General features: G+C 36.3%; 1 protein-coding gene across 1 annotated transcript in view; it reads right to left on the bottom strand.

Moving 5' to 3' along the window:
• Window positions 1–204: 204 nt before the first annotated feature.
• LOC135269082 (zinc finger protein 724-like) overlaps window positions 205–20,945 on the bottom strand; it is a 41,610-nt gene continuing 20,869 nt past the window's right edge. Inside the window, exon 4 of the mRNA XM_064362772.1 lies at window positions 205–3,346. Within this exon, the coding sequence (XP_064218842.1) occupies window positions 948–3,346 (2,399 nt within the window). The 3' untranslated portion in view covers window positions 205–947. The remainder of the gene's footprint in view (window positions 3,347–20,945) is intronic.

The following is a 20,945-nucleotide window of genomic DNA, read 5'->3' as shown; positions in this document are numbered from 1 at the left end:
AAAGTGAAAAAATCTGATACTGCAATCGAATCAGAAAAGTACAAATACTTTCTAACCCATTGTTCATGTTTTTCACCAGAACGATTGTGATGGAGTGAGCATTTGCAAAACGTACCTCAAAATAATAAAAGCTACTATTACAAATTCTCAGCCAACATTATACCGAACAGGCAAATGTGGATGCACTCTTCACATGAACAGAAATAAGACCAGACTGTTTACTGTAAACACTCATATTCAACATAGTTCTTGAAGTCCCAGTCAGAGCAATTTAACAAAGTGAAGAAATAAAAGGCATTCATATAAGAATACATAAAGTCACATTATCTTCACTGATGATATAATTTTCTACATAGATTCCACCAAAAGATTCCCAAGCCTAAAAATGACTTCATTAAAGTATCAGAATACAAAATCAATATACACAAACAAGTAGCATTTCTGCATACTAATGACATTGAAGCTGAGAACAAAATTAAAAACAGTTCTATTTACAATAGACACTAACAAAAATAATACCTAGAAATATTATATCAAAGAAGAAAAATAGCTCTGCAAGGAGAACTGAAAAATACTGCTGAAAGAAATCAGAGATGACATAAATATTCTCATTTGAAGGGTTTCTCTCCACTATGAATTCTCTTATGTGTAGTAAGGTGTGAAGAACAGGTAAAAGCTTTGCTACATCCTTCATGTTTGTAGGGGTTCTCTCCAGTATGAATTCTCTTATGTCTAGTAAGGTGTGAGGACTGGTTAAAAGCTCTGTCACATTCTTCATATTTGTAGGGTTTGTCTCCACTATGAATTCTCTTATGTGTAGTAAGGGTTGATGAAACGTTAAAAGCTTTTCCACAATCCTCACATTTATAGGGTTTCTCTCCACTATAAATTCTCCTATGTTTAGTAAGGTGTGAGGACAGGTTAAAAGCTTTGCCACAGTCTTCACATTAGTAGAGTTTCTCTCCCCTATAAATTCTCTTATGTTTAGTAAGGTGTGAGGACCTGTTAGAAGCTTTGCCACAGTCTTCACATTTGTAGGGTTTCTCTCCACTATGAATTCTCTTATGTTTAGTAAGGTTTGAAGACAGGTTAAAAGCTTTGCCACATTCTTCACATTTGTAGGGTTTCTCTCCACTATGAATTCTCTTATGTTGAGTAAGGTTTGAAGACAGGTGAAAAGCTTTGCCACATTCTTCACATTTGTAGGGTTTTTCTCCAATATGAATTCTCTTATGTTGAGTAAGATGTGAGGATCGGTTAAAAGCTTTGCCACATTCTTCACATTTGTAGGGTTTCTCTCCACTGTGAATTCTTTTATGTTGAGTAAGAGTTGATGACCTGTTAAAAGCTTTGTTACATTCTTCACATTTGTAGGGTTTCTTTCCACTATGAATTCTCCTATGTGTAGTAAGGGATGATGACCAGTTAAAAGCTTTGCCACATTCTTCACATTTGTAGGGTTTTTCTCCACTATGAATTCTCTTATGTTTAGTAAGGTGTGAGGACCGGTTAAAAGCTTTGCCACATTCTTCACATTTGTAGGGTTTCTCTCCACTATGAATTCTCTTATGTTGACTAAGGTGTGAGGACCGGTTAAAAGCTTTGCCACATTCTTCACATTTGTATGGTTTCTCTCCACTATGAATTCTCTTATGTTTAGTAAAGTTTGAAGACCAGTTAAAAACTTTGCCACATTCTTCACATTTGTAGGGTTTCTCTCCATTATGAATTTTCTTATGGTTAGTAAGGTTTGAAGACCAGTTAAAAGCTTTGCCACATTCCTCACATTTGTAGGGTTTCTCTCCATTATGAATTTTCTTATGGTTAGTAAAGTTTGAAGACCGGTTAAAAGCTTTGCCACATTTTTCACATTTGTAGGGTTTCTTTCCACTGTGAATTCTCTTATGTTGAGTAAGGATTGATGACCAGTTAAAAGCTTTGTTACATTCTTCACATTTGTAGGGTTTCTCTCCACTATGAATTCTCTCATGTGTAGTAAGGGTTGATGAAAAGTTAAAAGCCTTGCCACATTCTTCACATTTGTAGGGTTTCTCTCCACTATGAATTCTCTTATGTTTAGTAAGGTTTGAAGACAGGTTAAAAGCTTTGCCACATTCTTCACATTTGTAGGGTTTCTTTCCACTGTGAATTCTCTTATGTTGAGTAAGGATTGATGACCAGTTAAAAGCTTTGCCACATTCTTCACATTTGTAGGGTTTCTCTCCTCTATGAATTCTCTCATGTGTAGTAAGGTTTGATGAAAAGTTAAAAGCCTTGCCACATTCTTCACATTTGTAGGGTTTCTCTCCACTATGAATTCTCTTATGTTTAGTAAGGTTTGAAGACAGGTTAAAAGCTTTGCCACATTCTTCACATTTGTAGGGTTTCTCTCCACTATGAATTCTTTTATGTTGAGTAAGGGTTGATGACCAGTTAAAAGCTTTGCCACATTCTTCACATTTGTAGGGTTTTTCTCCACTATGAATTCTCTTATGTTTAGTAAGGTGTGAGGACCGATTAAAAGCTTTGCCACATTCTTCACATTTGTAGGGTTTCTCTCCACTAGGAATTCTCTTATGATGTTTAGTAAGGTTTGAAGACCAGTTAAATGCTTTGCCATATTCTTCACATTTGTAGGGTTTCTCTCCACTATGAATTCTCTTATGTTTAGTAAGGTGTGAGGACAGGTCAAAAGCTTTGCCACAATCTTCACATTTGTAGGGTTTCTCTCCACTATGAATTCTCTTATGTTTAGTAAGGTTTGAGGACCGGTTAAAAGCTTTGCCACATTCTTCACATTTGTAGTGTTTCTTTCCAGGATGAATTATCTTATGTCTAGTAAGGTGTGAGAACTGGTTAAAATCTTTGTCACATACATCACATTTGTAGGATTTCTCTCCACTATGAATTCTCTTATGTTTAGTAAGGTGTGAGGACCAGTTAAAGGCTCTGCCACATTCTTTATATTTATAGGAATTCACTCTAGTATGAATTCTTTTATGTTGAATTAGATGTAAAAACATGCAAAATGATTTGTCACATTTTTCACATTTATAAGTTTTCTTTTTAGCACATCTTTTCTTAGATTTATTTGAATAAGAAAATATATGAAATACTTTTACATATTTATAATGGAGAAATGTTTGGCTCTTGGTAGCTGTCAAACATTTGTGAAGTTTATTATAAACTCTTTTGTGCATTTTACAATCATCCACACTTTCACAGTCTTTTCTTAGTGATAAATTTTCATCCCCACAGTTTCCATATCTTCTCATTAACTCTTTTTGAAATGGTTTTTTTATATCCTGCTCTGGCCAAAGGTCTTGGGCAAAATAAGAACACATAGCTGAAAAGAAAATAAAAATAACAAATTACTGGTGACAGGATCCAAGATGGCCAGTTAAGAGTAGCTCAGGACTACAGCACCCTGTGAAAGGGCAGAGGGTGAGTGGATGCCGCATTTCCAGATGGATTTTTATTGCCCACAGACCAGGAGATTCCCAGGTGGAGGAGCTCCATGGGTCACCAACATGGCTGTTTTGGCTGGCGTGGCTGTTTTGCTGGTGCCCCAGTGCAGCAGTTCCTGGTGCCGAGTAAGCGGGACTGGGCCCCCCCCGTTAGCCAGCAAGGGGAGCTCTGGGAAGGCAGAGTCACTCACTCATCTGATTGAAAAAAAGGGGACTGAAACAGGGAGCCAGGACAGGAGATTCCAGAGCAACAAAGCACCACGAATCTCAGCACCGCTGTTTCAGCTGGCACAGTGGTTCACCACACGGGAAATCACACAGATCCCGGTGTCTTTTCAACAGGCAAGTATAACACCTGGGAGAGAGCTAACCGTTCAACTAAAAAAACAGATAAAGGTTCTGAGGCAGGGAGCCAGGTGATCAGGCTCAGCTGGTCCCACCCCCCCCCACACAAAAAAACCCCACAAAAAAACAGCAATTGGAAATGCTCTGGGTTGAGAGTTTCACAGCAAGCACAGCTGAACCTGAGATGGTCCACCTCTGTGGGGGACGGGTGTCCACCATTACTAAGGCACTCCACCAATATGAAGGCAAGCTGGCATTGCTGAAGCAGCCAGCCGTTGCTGAGGTAACCCACCATTTCAGAGAGAGTCCATCATTACAGAGGTGGGCCACCATTGCCGAGGCAGTTCTAACTACACCCATATAATCAGAACTGCAGGGAAGTTCACATGGCAGCTGGGCGGAGCCCACAGCAACTCAGCAAAGCGTCTGCAGGCAGACAGAGACTAAGCTGCCTCCGTGCTGGGCAGGGCAGCCCTGAAAAAGAAAAAGGCAGCAGCACAGCAGAAACTCATAAACAAAACCCTAACTCCCTGGGACAGAACACCTGGGGGGAAAAAAGGCCTTATGAGTTCTGCTGCAGCAGACTTAAATGTACCAGCCCAGCAGCTCTGAATGAACAAAAGAGCTCACAGCTCAGCACTTGAGCTACTATAAAGGACAGACTGTCTCCTTAAGCAGCTCCCTGACCCCCATATACCCAAAGAGTCACCTCATAAAGGAGAGCTCAGACTGACATTTGGTGGGTATCCTTCTGGGACACAGCAGAAGAAGAAACTGGTAGTAACCCTTACTGTTCTGCAGCTGCTGCAGGTGATCCCCAGGCAAGCAGGGCCTGGAGTGGACCTCAGCAGTCCTACAGCAGAGGGGCCAGACTGTTAGAAGGAAAATTAAGAAACAGAAATAACTTCATCATCAACAAACAAGACGTCCACTCAGAGACCCAATCAGAAAGTCAGCAACTACAAAGAAGACAGGTGGATAAATCCACAAAGATGGAAAGAAACCAGCACAAAAAAGGATGAAAACACCCAAAACTAGAACACCTCTCCTCCTACTAGGGATCACAACTCCTCACCAGCAAGGGAACAAGACTAAGACTGCATGGAGAATGAGTGTGATGAAATGACAGAATCAGCCTTCAGAAAGTGGGTAATAAGAAACTTCCGTGAGCTAAAAGAACATATCCTAACCCAATGCAAAGAATCTAAGAACCTTGAAAAAAGATTTGATGAAATGCTAACTAGAATGGACAACTTAGAGAGGAATATAAGTGAATTGATGGAGCTGAAAAATACAACACGAGAACTTCATGAAGCATGAAGCCGAATTGACCAAGCAGAAGAAAGGATATCAGAGGTTGAAGATCAACTCAATGAAATAAAATGAGAAGGCAAGATTAGAGAAAACAGGGTAAAAAGGAATGAACAAAGTCAACAAGAAATATGGGACTGTGTGAAAAGACCTAATCTACATTTGATAGGTGTACCTGAATGTGATGAAGAGAATGAATCCAAGCTGGAAAATACTCTTCAGGATATTATGCAGGAAAACTTCCCCAACCTAGCAAGGCAGGCCAATATTCAACTCCAGGAAATACAGAGAACACCACAAAGATATTCCTCAAGAAGATCAACCCCAAGGCACATAATAGTCAGAATCACCAGGGTTGAAATGAAAGAGAAAATGCTAAGGGCAGCCAGAGAGAAAGGTCAGGTCACCCACAGAGGGAAGCCCATCAGAATCACAGCAGATCTCTCAGCAGAAACCCTACAAGCCAGAAGAGAGTGGGGGCCAATATTCAACATCCTTAAAGAAAAGAACTTTCAACCAAGAATTTCATATCCAGCCAAACTAAGCTTCATTAGTGAAGGAAAAATAAAATCCTTTGCAAACAAGGAAGTACTCAGAGATTTCATTACCACCAGGTGTGCTTTATAAGAGATCCTGAAAGAGGCACTACACATAGAAAAGAACAACCAGTACCAGTCACTCCAAAAACATACCAAATGGTAAAGAGCATCAACACAATGAAGAATCTGCATCAACTAATGGGCAAAACAGCTAGCTAGCATCAAAATGGCAGTATCAAATTCACACATAACAATATTAACCCTCAACATAACCCAATCAAAAGACACAGACTGGCAAATTGGATAAAAAGCTGAAACCCTTCAGTGTGCTGTATCCAGGAATCCCATTTCACATGCAAGGATACACAAAGGCTCAAAATAAAAGGATGGAGGAAGATTTACCAAGCAAATGGAGAGCAAAAAAAAGCAGGAGTGGCAATTCTCATCTCTGATGAAATAGAATTTAAAGCAATAAAGATCAAAAGAGACAAAGAAGGACATTACATAATGGTAAAAGGATCAATGCAACAAGAAGAGCTAACAATCCTAGATATATATGCACCCAATACAGGAGCACCCAGATACATAAGGCAAGTTCTTAATGACGTACAAAGAAACTTAGACTCCTACATAATAATAGTGGCAGACTTTAACACCCCCCATTGACAATATTAGACAGATCAATGAGACAGAAAATTAACAAGGATATCCAGGACTTGAACTCAGACCTGGACCAAGCAAACCTAATAAACATTTACAGAACTCTCCATCCCAAATCCACAGAATATACATTCTTCTCAGCACCACATCACACCTGCTCTAACGTCGACCACATAATTGGAAGTAAATCACCCTCAGCAAATACAAAAGAACACAAATCTTAACAAACAGTGTCTCAGACCACAGTGCAATCAAGTTAGAACTCAGAATTCAGAAACCAACTGAGAAATGAACAGCTTCATGGAAACTGAACAACTGGCTCTTGAATGTTGACTGGATAAACAATGAAATGAAGGCAGAAATAAAGATGTTCTTCAAAACCAATGAGAGCGAAGACACAACATACCAAAATCTCTGGGACACATTTAAAGCAGTCTCTAGAGGAAAATATATAGCAATAAGTGCCCACATGAGAAGAAAGGAGAGATCTAAAATTGACACCCTATCATCAAAATTGAAAGAGCTAGAAGAGCAAGATCAAAAATACTCAAAGCTAGCAGAAGAAAAGAAATAACTAAAATCAGAGCAGAACTGAAGGATATAGAGACACAAAAAACCCTTCAAAATATCAAGAAATCCAGGAGCTGGTTTTTCAAAAGGATCAACAAAATAGACAGACTACTAGCCAGATAATAAAAAAGAAAAGAGAGAATAACCAAATAGATGCAATAAAAAACGATAAAGGGGATATCACCACAGATTCCACAGAAATTCAAACCATCATCAAAGATTATTTCAAGTAACTCTATGCACATAAACTAGGAAACCTGGAAGAAATGGATAAATTCCTGGACACTTGCCTCCTCCCAAGCCTAAACCAGGAAGAAGTCAAAACCCTGAATAGACCAATAACAAGGTCTGAAGTGCAGGCAGCAATTAAAAGGCTACCACCCAAAAAAAGCCCAGGTCCAGATGGGTTCACAGCCAAATTCTACCAGACATACAAAGAGGAGCTGGTACCATTACTTCTGAAACTATTTCTAATAATCCAAAAGGAGGGAATCCTTCCCAGATCATTTTATGAGACCAACATCATCCTGACACCAAAACCCAGCAGAGACTCAGCAAGAAAAGAAAACTACAGGTCAATATCCATGATGAATATAGATGCAAAAATCTTCAATAAAATACTGGCAAGCCGGTTGCAACAGCACATCAAAAAGCTTATCCACCATGATCCAGTAGGATTCATCCAAGGAATGCAAGGCTGGTTCAACATACACAAGTCTATAAATGCAATTCACCACATAAACAGAACCAAAGACAAAAACGACATGATTCTCTCAATTGATGCAGAAAAGGCCTTCGACAAAATTCAATAGTCCATTATGCTAAAAACCCTCAATAAACTAGGTATTGATGGAACGTATCTCAAAATAATAAAAGCTACTTATGACAAACCAACAGCCTATATCATACTGAATGGGCAAAAACTGGAAGCATTCCCTTTGAAATCTGGCACTAGACAAGGATGCCCTCTCTCACCACTCCTATTCAATATAGTACTGGAAGTTCTAGCCAGAGCAATCAGGCAAGAAAAAGAAATAAAGGGTATTCAAATAGGAAAGGAGGAAGTCAAATTGTCTCTATTTGCACACGACATGATTGTATATCTAAAAGACCCCATCACCTCAGCCCAAAATCTCCTGGAACTGATAAGCAACTTCAGCAAATTCTCAGGATACAAAATCAATGTGCAAATATCACAAGCATTCCTATACACCAATAACAGACTTAAAGAGAGCCAAATCAAGAATGAACTGCCATTCACAATTGCTACAAAGAGAATAAAATACCTAGGAATACAACTAACAAGGAACGTAAAGGACCTCTTCAAGGAGAACTACAAACCACTGCTCAATGAAATAAGAGAGGACACAAAGAGATGGAGAAACATTCCATGTTCATGGTTAGGAAGAATCAATATCGTGAAAATGGCCATACTGCCCAAAGTAATTTACAGATTCAACACTATACCCATCAAGCTACCAATGACCTTCTTCACAGAACTGGAAAAAACCACCTTAAATTTCATATGGAACCAAAAGAGAGCCCGCATAGCCAAGTCAATTCTAAGCAAAAAGAACAAAGTGGGAGGCATCACACTACCGGACATGAAACTATATTACAAGGCTACAGTAATCAAAACAGCATGGTACTGGTACCAAAACAGAGATATAGACCAATGGAACAGAACAGAGGCCTCGGAGGCAACACAACATATCTACAACCATCTGATGTTTGACAAACCTGACAAAAACAAGCAATGGGGAAAGGATTCCCTGTTTAATAAATGGTGTTGGGAAAACTGGCTAGTAATATGCAGAAAGCAGAAACTGGACCCCTTCCTGTTACTTTACACTAAAATTGACTCCAGATGGATTAAAGACTTAAACATAAGACCTAACACCATAAAAATCCTAGAAGAAAACCTAGGCAAAACCATTCAGGACATAGGCGTAGGCAAGGACTTCATGACCAAAACACCAAAAGCATTGGCAACAAAAGCCAAAATAGACAAATGGGACCTAATCAAACTCCACAGCTTCTGCACGGCAAAAGAAACAGTCACTAGAGTGAATCAGCCACCAACAGAATGGGAAAAAAGTTTTGTTGTTTACCCATCTGACAAAGGGCTGATATACAGAATTTACAAAGAACTAAAACGGATTTACAAGAAAAAAACAAAGAAGCCCATTCAAAAATAGGCAAAGGATATGAACAGATACTTTACAAAAGAAGACATACATGAGGCCAACAAACATATGAAAAAATGTGCATCATCATTGGTCATTAGAGAAATGCAAATCAAAACTACATTGAGATACCCTCTCAGGCCAGTTAGAAGGGCGATCATTAAAAAATCTGGAGACAACAGATGCTGGAGAGGATGTGGAGAAATAGGAACACTTTTACACTGTTGGTGGGAGTGTAAATTAGTTCAACCATTGTGGAAGACAGTGTGGCGATTCCTCAAGGAACTAGAAATAGAAATTCCATTTGACCCAGCAATCCCATTACTGGGTATATATCCAAAGGATTATAAATCGTTCTACTATAAGGACACATGCACACGAATGTTCATTGCAGCACAGTTTACAATAGCAAAGACCTGGAACCAACCCAAATGCCCATTGATGATAGACTGGACAGGGAAAATGTGGCACACATACACCATGGAATATTATGCAGCCATCAAAAGCGATGAGTTTGCATCCTTTGTAGGGACACGGATGAATCTGGAAACCATCATTCTCAGCAAACTGACACAAGAACACAAAATCAAACACTGCATGTTCTCACTCATAGGCAGGTATTTAACAAAGAGAACACATGGACACAGGGAGGGGAGCACTACACACTGGGGTCTGTTGGGGGGAATGGTGAGGGACAGCAGGGGGTGGGGAGTTGGGGAGAGATAGCATGGGGAGAAATGCCAGATATAGGTGAATGGGAGGAAGGCAGCAAATCACACTGTCACATATGCACCTATGCAACAATCTTGCACATTCTTCACATGTACCCCAAAACCTAAAATGCAATAAAAAACAACAACAAAAAAGAAATTACTTCACTTGCTAGACTAAGATTTGTATACTTTATAAAATCATACAAACTGCATGAGCAAGATGGCATAGAAAAGCACCACAGGCCCTACTTCCTTTATAGACATCTAAATTCAATGAAAACATACTGAACAAAACACATTTGTGGAAGATTTATAAATAAGTTTCTTGTGTGCAGTACCCCAGGTGAGCACAATGCGAAGAATCACATAGAAAAATAATTCTGTTACACTTATCCAGCAGAGCTCTTCCTGCTCCCAAAACAGAATGTAGTGCCTTTAGAAGTAAACTACCAACTTCTGTTTTTCAATTTTACCAAAATAAATAAATAAATAAATAAATAAACCAAACCCCAGAAAAATAGTGACACATATATCTCTATTTCTCGCTTCTAAGAGTCTTTTCACAAACTGGTTTCTGTCTTCCATGGCATTAAATACTAAAGAAAGTGGTGGCTAATATGGTTTGGGTCTCTATTTCCACTTAAACCTCATTTTGAATTGTAGATTTCATAATTGTCACTAGTTGTGGAAGAAACCTGGTGGGAAGTAACTGAATTATGGTACGGGTATATCCTATGTTTTTCTCATGATAGGAGTCTCACAAAATCTGATAGATTTTATAAAGGAGAGTTCCTCTGCAATGCCCTTTCTCTGACTGCCACCATGTAAGATGTCACTTTGCTTTGTCTTTATTTTCTGCCACAATTTTGAGCCTTCCTTAGCCATGTTGAACAGTGAGTCCATTGAACCTTTTTTCTTTATAAATTACATAGTCTTGGGTATGTCTTTTTGGCAGCATGAAACAGACTACTATAATAGTGTTTTTTGGAACGACAGTTTGAATCTGCTAAGATCTAAGGTAGATGCTACAGCAGTAGAGAGACTGCAGTACTACAGAGAGAAAACACATGTAGCAAATGAGGACTGGCCATTAAGCAGAAGCAGTAATAAATTTCTTTAACTAAAAATAAACACAAATTTTCAGATAAGATACATTCTAAGAACATGTCTGAGAAATTCCCAGAATCTCTGGCTAAAAATAGGTTTTAATGTATGCCAGAAAAAAAAGCTACATTTCAAAGACTGACAGGTAGATTTTTTTTAAATGTCCAAATCTCAATCAAAAATTACAGTCAATAGAAAATATTACAGAAAAATAGCCCCATACAAAAATAATAAACTGTTCAGAAAGGAAACATAAAAAATGAAGATGTATAAACTAATTTTTTAAAATTTAAATAAATTAAATAATAGTGAGAAAGAGGAACACAGACAACTATTAAAAATTCAAAATTTAGAATAAGCACAAAAATATTTAAAATATCAAAAAATTGTAAAAGCTAAGCATGCAATAAGAAATAACTAAAAAATTCTGGAAGAAAAAATAATGTAAAAAGGTAGAAGCTCAATAAAACAAACTGGGATATGCACATAGATATTTATAACAAACACATATATAAATACAATTTCAAAAGTCACAGATGGAAAGAAAATCTTGGGGGCTGCAAGAGAAAAATGATGTGTCATTTACAAGCATAACCAGTGAATTTGCCAAAATATTTGCAGGCCAGAAGGAAACTCTGTGTTACAGTCAAAGTCTTCAAAAAAAAAAAAAAAAAATCTGTTAAGTGAGAATAATATCAACAGCAAACTGTTCTACAAAAATTAAAATAAAAAAGAAACCTTCCAAAATAACTACATTCTGAGAGAGTATATTGGCACAGCATGTGTGCTATATATCAAAGATGATAAAATGAATTTCTTTCACTGAAAATAACATGATTCAAAAAGCAACACTTAATTATTTGAAAATACATTGTTCTGGAAAAGATATGCACATACAAAAAAAAATGAATTCCTTAGCCTTATCATGATAGTGTAAGAAAATTTATTCTTTAAAATTTATAAAACACAGAAATTTTTATAAACATCTGTTAATACATGTGCAACATAAAAAGATATAATTAGTAATATAAATAACAAATGAGAGCAAATGTAATGAGGAATACTTGCATGCAACTGAAGTTTTTTTTATGAGATTAAAGTATATTGTTGTATCTTTTAGAGGTTTTATGTAATCCCCAAGGTAACACAAAGAAAATATCTGTAGATACATGAAAGAAAATAAGAAAGTGAAAGTATATTAATACAGAAATTAAAAAGATACAAAGGAAGACTAGAAAGAGAGGAAATGAGGAAGAAAGATGCAAGAATCAAATAAAGCAATAAAACAACATTAGTAAGTCTTTCTATATAAGAAAATTATATATATATATACACACACACACATATATAATTAACTTTCCAATCAAGAGACATACATTCAATAATAAGATTTATGAAACATACTTTAAAAAACAACACCCAACTTGCCTTTCTACAAGTCAGTTCAGATTTCATGACAGAAAAAAAACAAAACAAAACCTGAAAGTGGCAAAATACTAGATGTTCCATGCAAATATTAACCAACTGAGAGTAGAACAGGTCAAAATCTATACAAGCTATATTTTAAGTCAAAAACTATCATATTTTTAAAAATTTACCTTAAGTCCAAACTCCAAAGATACAAAGAAAGAGATTAAGTAATAACAGACTCATTCTCTGGGAACCTATGACACATTTGTATGTACATTTATTTGTGTGTGTGTGTGTGTGTGTTTCTGTGTGTGGTGTGTATCTCACATTAAGGTTCCAAGTATATAAAGAAAATATTGACAAAACTGAAGAATCACAGAGCATATATAAGTACAGTAGTATATTTCAATACCCCACATTCTATAATAAAAATTAAACAAGACAGAATATAAGTAAAGAAAAAGAGGACTTGAAGGCAGTATAAAACAATTATTCCTCACAGAGGTATAGAGAACACTCATCTACAAAATCAGGATACACTCATCTCTATAACTCATACAACATTCTCCTTCCTAGACCACCTGTTAGGCCAAACAACAACAACAACAACAACAACAACAACAAAACAGACTTAACAAGTAACACAAGAGAGCAAAATTTTTAAAACTAATATCATCAAATATCATTTAAAACAAATATGAAAATGGAATGAGAGTTTAAAACAACAATAAAAACTGAAAAATTCACAAATATATAGAAATTAAACAACAAACTGTTTAACATGCTGTTGTTCAAAGGTAGAAATAACTAATATTGTAAAGATGTCCATACTGCCCAATGTAATGTACAAATTTAATGCAATGCTGTTGGAATTTCACATTGCATTCTTGAAGCAATGCAAATTTCTGTCACCAAATCATTCAGCAGGTATCATTTAAAATATAAAAATACTGAATATCACTTGGTTTTCAAAAACTAGAAAATATTCTAACAACTATAAAAATACATTTCAATGGCATTATGCAAATAAAATAAGCCAGCCAGAAAAAGAAAGAGATTGTATAAGATACAGAAAGCAGTTGCACTCTCAGAAACAGAAAACAGAGTGGTGTTTGAAAAGTTCCAGGAAATGAGACAAATTTATGTTATGTAATGTGTTTTGAGATTTAGCTTTGCAAGATAAAAAATCTAGCAATATGTAGCATAATAATGTCAATGTAATTAACAAGACTAGAATGAATATTTAATAATATTGTATTGTAAATTTTGTTGTATGGTTTTGACAAGTAAAAATGAACAATGACTAGAATACATTCAGATATATGATAGTTTTTAAATTATCTTCAAATCTAAGATTTTCTCCTGGCCAGGATCAATAGCTCACACCTGTAATCCCAGTACTTTGGGAGGCTGAGGCAGGTGGATCACAAGGTCAGTAGATTGAGACCATCATGGCCAATATGGTAAAACCCCATCTCTACTAAAATACAAAAAATTAGCTGGGTGTGGTGGCAGCACTTGTAGTCCCAGGTAGTCCAGAGGCTGATGCAGGGGAATTGCTTGAACCTAGGAGGCAGAGGTTGCAGTAAACTGACATTGCGCTACAGCACTCCAGTCTGGTGACAGGGCAAGACTCTGTCAAAAAAAAAAATTTATTCCACACAAAAATAATACAGATTCACAGATAGATGTTGAAATTTAAAAAAATTATATGATAAGTCAGTGAGATAGGGTTAAATAATCATTCACAATAAACATACACAACAAATAAACAAGTCATAAAAAAATGCAGGGATATTTATCCAGGCAAAAAAAATAAGAGATCATTATATTGGCAATAGAAATATGGCTAATTCATATTTGATGTTGCTCCACATTGTCTTAAATTATAAAGAGTCAAATATAGTTAAATACAATAATGAACATGATTAATAATGTACTGTAATTATAAAAACATTGTCATATACAATTATAAAATGTGGTTATAATCATAACACAATCAACTGGTGTGAGATGACATATCCTAAAATGTATAATACAAAAATATAAAACTCTGAAATAAAATTAAAAATGGAATGAAAAACTGATTGGACATCATCAAGTAGATGAATATATTCATAAAAGGAATCCTAGAAGAACATAGGAAAAAAGTAATACAGAGGTTACTTGAAAACAGAAAAGTCAAACAACTTCCCAAATTTCAATTCAATAAAAAAATTTCTTACCACTAATACTTAATAAATTATTTTACTTCAAAAAGAAGATATAAATAAATACTTTCCAAAATAAAAGGTGAGAGTGTTCATCATTACCACCATAGTCCTAACTCTGCACAGAAAAAAAAAGAAATGCTAAAATGAGTCTATTTGTTGAAAAATAAAATGATCCTGAATAGCATCATAAAATCACATACACATATAAAGCTCTCTATTAGATGTAAATATACACACATATAGAAGTCTTTACTATTGTAATCATGGTGCAAAAAACTCTTAAGGTTGTACAGAATATGATAAACAAAATACAAGTCTGCATAAATCTGTTAATAGATATACGATATAAAATAATTTTAAAATCAACAATACACTGGAAAATGCAGAAGTATACATTTTGTATTCAATTGAGGTTGTTATGAGATTAAAATATATTTTTTAACTTAAGATGTTTTATGTGATTTCCATATTTTAAGATGGTTGCAAAAGAAATACTTATAAAAATATGCAAAACAAAATAAAAAAATAAAACATCACTGCAAAATTAAAATAAAAATTAAGGCAGCAAAACAGAAAATGAGAAAACATATCTACAAAAAACACAAAAACAGTGAGAATAAAACTGGTAATACCAACTGCACTTTCTTCTTTTTCTTTCTTTCTTTTTCTTTTTCTTTTTTTTTTGAGATGGAGACTTGCTCTGTTGCTCAGACTGTAGTCTCAATCTGTTGCCCAGGCTGGAATGCTGTGGTGCGATCTTGGCTCACTGCAACCTCTGCCACCCAGATTCAAGCAATTCTTCTGCCTCAGCCTCCTGAGTAGCTGTGATTACAGGTGCCTGCCACCATACCCATATAATGTTTTTGTATTTTAGTAGAGACTGGGTTTCACCATGTTTGACACGCTGGTCTCAAACTCCTGACCTTGTGATTCACGTGCCTTGGCCTCCCAAAGTGCTGGGATTACAGGTGTGAGCCACCACCCCTGGCCATTAACTGCACTTTTAAAGGAATCAAATAAAATACAAATTAATTAAACTACTTAATAAAAAGAAATGTAATTCCAGGACTTTGGGCGTACAAGGTGGACTGAACACTTGATCCCAGGAATTCAAGCCTAGCTTGCACAAAACAAAAAGTTCAGAGTAACATTTTAGACTGTGTTAATTACTTTGCATATAGAGGAATACCTAAAAGTGGACAATTTATAAAGAAAAAAAGGTTTATTTGGCTGACAAGGCAGCAGACTGTACAAGAAGTGTGTGCCAGCATCTGCTTCTGGTGAGGGTCTCAGGAAGCTTACAATCATGCTGGTAGACAAAGAGTAACTGGACATATCACATGATAGGAGACACAGCAAGTGTGAGTGAAGTAGCCATGTTATTTTAAGGAACCAGCTCTCACTTGAATTAATGGAGTGTAAACTTATGATTACCAAGAGGATGGTATCAAGCCATTCATGAGAAACTTAGCCCATGACCCAAACACCTCTGACCCACTATGAACCAAACACCTCTGATCCCCTATGACCCAAACACTTCCCACCAGGTTCCACATCCAACACTGAGGATTATAATGCAGGATAAAATTTGGAGAACAGGGACATCTGTACCACATAATAAACCATCCATACCATATAATAAAAATAAAAAAAGTTGTGTACTTTCCAGTCAAAAGTAAGGGAATACATAATATTCTTACTTGTACCTGGTGTACTCTTTTAGGACACATAACATGTCTTATTAAATTGAAGAATACTAAGTGCAATGGCTCATGCCTATAATTCCAACACTTTGGGAGACCAGGTAAAAGGATCACTTGGGGCCAGAAGTTTGAGACCAGCATGGCTAAAATAGTGAGATCTTGTCACTGCACATAATCAAAAAATGAGCTAGTGCATGTCTGTACTCCCAGCTACTTGGAAGACTGAGGTAGGAAGGATCACTTGAGCCAGGGAGGTTGAGGCTGCAGTGAACCAAAATCATACCACTGTACTCTGACCTGGGCAACAGAGTAACAACAGCAACAATAAATAACAAACAACAACAAACAAATGTAAGACTGTATTGGTGCATTTTCACATTGCTGATAAAGAACTACCCTGTGGGGAGAGTTTAATTGGACTTAGAGTTTCACATGGCTGGGGAGGCCTCAGAATCATGGCAGGAGATGAAAGGTACTTCTTACATTGTGGCAGCAAGAGAAAATGAGAAAGATGGAAAAGCAGAAGCCCTGATAAACCATCAGATCTCATAAGACTTGATCATCACCACAAGAACAGAACAAAGGAAATTACCCCCCTGATTAAAATGATCTCCCACCAGGTCTCTCCTACAACATGTCAAAATTATGGGAGTGCAATTCAAAATGAAATTTGGGTGGGGACAGAAGCCAAACCATATCAAAGACCAAAATAACACACATATGCTTTTTGACCAAAACTGAATGTAACTAGGAATAGCAAAAATAAAACCGGCAAATCAAAAACCATATGAAATTAAAACACACTCTTCAAAATATTCTTGCTCAATAGTCAAAAACTTAAATTTTGAAGATGTTAATACAACTTACGGTGATATAGAAATGTAATATAATTTCTATAAATATCCCAATAGCAACTTTTTACAAGAATATTGGTTGAAATTTTAAAATTTGATTATTAACTATACCAAACACCCATGAAAATTAACAGAGGCATTAGACTTCCTGATTTGAACATATATTACAAGCTACAATAACAAAAACAATGTGGTACTAACACAAAGACAGATAAACAGATAAAAGAACAGAATAGAGAGCTCAGAAATAAACTGTTCTGTATACGATCTAATAATCTTCCACCATGTTGCCATGACCACACAATAAAGTGAAATAATATTTTATCAAATTTGAGTAATAATTTGATTTTATAATGAAAATAAAATGTTGAAAACTAAAAATCTATACTGATAAAATCAAGTTGGATCATTTTCTTGAGCCATATACAAAAATAGTTTAAATAAAATACTTAGACACAATAAAATAACAAATCTCTTTGAAACAAAATAAGGGAAAGACATGACATTGGTCTTGGCACCATTTTCTTAGATATAACATTAAATGCAGGACCAACAAAGAAAAGAACAGAAACATTGAACAACATTATAATTCAATATTTCTGTACACCAAAGAAAACATTCACTAGAGTGACAATACCTTTTAGAAAATGAGTGAAAAATTTACTAATCACATGTGATAGGAGTTAATATTCAGAATATATAAACAACTCTTAAAATTTAAAAACAGTTGAATAACTAGATTTAGAAATGGACACATAATTTAACTAAACAGAAAGATGCATTCGAGAGGATATTTAAAAATTAGTAATTTGTAGAGAAATGCATAAAAATTATAATGAAAACCGAAATCACCTCACACCAATTAGAATGGCCATTATAAATCTTTAAAAAGCAGCAAATCCATTGATGATGCAATATAAATGCAACACATGCTGATTGTTGGTGGAAGACAAAAATATAGCCATCATTTAAAAATGTTATAAATGTTTCTCAAATAATTAAACATGAAAGTATCACCAACTACAGAAATTCCAATTATGAATCTATATCCAAAGTATGCAACTCAGGACCTGGAAGATACATTTAACCATCTATGTTTATTGAACCAGTATTCACAAAAGCCAAAAGGTGGAAGCAACTCAGTTGTTTTTTGATTTATATACACACCACAAAATATAACATATACATACAGTGGAATATTATTTAGCCTTAAAACAAACGTCACATTTAAAAATCTTGTCAGATTTTAAGATAAACCTTGAGAATATTATATTACCTAAACTAAGCCAGTAACTAAACAATGAATACTATATGATACCACTTATATGAGATCTGTCAAGCAGTCACATTTATAAAAACAGAAAGGGGAAGAATGTTTCTCAAGGGCTGAAAGGAGGGTAAAATGGGCAGTTGTTGCTTAACAGGTTTTGAGTTTTCATTTTACAAATGTAAAATTTCTTGAAGTTTTTTGAATAACAATGTGAATATACTTAACATGCCAGAAGTGAACAGTGTTTTTTTCATTTGTTTGTTTGTTTAGTTTTTCAAAGACAGGGTAAGACCAGGTGCAGTGGCTCACACCTGGAATCCCAGCAATCTGGGAGGTCAAGGCAGGTGGATTGCCTGAGGTTGGGAGGTCAAGACCAGCCTGATCGACATGGAGAAATCCTTTCTCTACTAAAAATACAAAATTAGCTAGGCATGGTGGTACAAGCCTGTTAACCCAACTACTCAGGAGGCTGAGGCATGGGAATCACTTGGACCCAGGAGGCAGAGATTGCAGTGAGCCAAGATCACACCATTGCACTCCAGCCTGGGCAACAAAAAAGAAACTCCATCTCAAAATAATAAATAAATAAAGATAGGATATCACTCTGTCATCCAAGATTCCAAGATGAAGTGCAATGGCACAATTATGGCTCAATGTAGCCTGACATCTTCAGGCTCAAGTAATTCTGCCCCATCAATCTCCGAAGTTGCTGGGACCACAATCCCAGCCATGCCTGGCTATTTTTATTTTTTATTTTTTTTTGCAGAGAGAGATTCTTTATATATTTACCAGCCTGGTCTCAATCTTTTGGGCTCAAGCACTTAAATCAAATGCTTTGAAAATAATACAGCTATGATGCCTTTTAGCTCACGACTATCACTCTAGTGGGATGGTTAGCACAGGAAAGTGTGGTCTTATAAATCTCATAGTAGGCCATTACCTCTGGGAGGAACACATAAAATGACACCAGTTCCAACCTAAAGTCAGAGGCATCTGACACTCTAAGATTGGATCCCAAAAGGGGACACCCCTGGCAGAGATTCTGAGGTCTAGTACTAAACCTTACTTAGAATTGTCTCTCAGGCTGGGCACGGTGGCTTATGCCTGTAATCCCAGCACTTTGGGAGGCCATGGTGGGCAGACCACCTAAAGTCAGGAGTTTGAGACAGCCCGACAACATGGAGAAAGCCTGTCTCTACTAAATGTACAAAAATTAGCTGGTCATACTGGCACATGCCTGTAATCCCAGCTATATGGGAGGCTGAAGCAGGAGAATTGCTTAAACCCAGGAGGCAGAGGTTGCAATGAGCCGAGATTGCACCATTGCATTTCACCCTAGGAAACAAGAGTGAAATTCCATCTCAAAAAAAAAAAAAAAATTCTTACATTTGAAATACCGCTTCACCCTGAACACTGTATGAAATGTAGTGTTTACTACTGAATGGGAAAGTGAAATGGCATTGTATGTATATAGGCTTTTGTGCTGTGGTTCTAAGCAGTGGGCATAATTAGCATATGATGCTCTCCTTTGGTGCTGTTTGGTCCCAGAGTTCTTTGGAGTCTGGAGAGGTTGGGACTTTAAACTGCCTTACCCAAAATTTTGGTTCACAGCATTTATTGGATTACCTACTGGGCCAAACCAAATAAAACCAGGGAGATCATACTGCTGTGTCATGTCTAGGGTTCCAAGCCATTAGATCTTGGTTTGTGTGTACACATGTCTAGATGTGTTTGTTTATATACTTATTGTTAAATGTTGTGTCTACCAAATTGGTCTGTAAGTAAGAGTGCTCATGTAAGTAAGTATAAGCAATTTTCTTTCCTTCCTTCCTTCCTTCCTTCCTTCCTTCCTTCTTTCCTTCTTTCTTTCTTTTTCTTTTTTCTTTCTTTCTTTCATTTTTTTTTTGGAGACAGATTCTCACTCTGTTGCCCAGGCCTGAGTGCAGTGGTGCTATTTCAGCTCACTACAACTTCCACCTCCCTAGTTCAAGGGATTCTCCTGTCTCAGCCTCCCAAGTAGCAGGGATTACACGTGTGCCACCATGCCCAGATAATTTTGTATTTTTAGTAGAGATGGAGTTTCTGCATCTCTACTAAATTTAGCCAGGCTGATCTTGAAATTCTAACCTCAGGTGATCTGCCCACCTCAGCCTCCCAAAGTATTGGGATTAAAGGCATGAGCCAATGCACCCAGCCAGCAATTTTTAAATACATGTGACTTAAATATAACTTAAGTAAATAAGCTAGCTTTAAAATTATTGCTAAAATATAAATAGAAATGTCTATAAAATGTAGACATACTTTTCAAATTATGCAAGTAGAAACTAGGTTGGTTAAATGCTTCAAGGTCACTAACTGCTTCTTTGGACTTTTAAAGTTGTTTGACTTTCCTGCTTTACAGGTTGGTAAGAGCTGGAAACATATGCCATGTCCCTAGCTAGGCCAGAAACAGTCAAACCTGATCTGCACCTAAGTATGTAAAACTGAAATAACTTACCAGGTATTTCACCAAAATTAAGGATTGCTAACAGTTGCCATTATAACATGTAATTGAGACTACTGAAAACAGATTTGCATGCAAGGTGTGTAAAGAAAGTGAA

This window comes from Aotus nancymaae, unplaced genomic scaffold (assembly GCF_030222135.1).
Source record: "Aotus nancymaae isolate 86718 unplaced genomic scaffold, 86718_ANA_hifiasm-v0.15.2.pri h1tg000049l, whole genome shotgun sequence".
Classification (NCBI taxonomy): domain Eukaryota; kingdom Metazoa; phylum Chordata; class Mammalia; order Primates; family Aotidae; genus Aotus; species Aotus nancymaae.
This window is presented reverse-complemented; position numbering and strand designations above follow the sequence as displayed.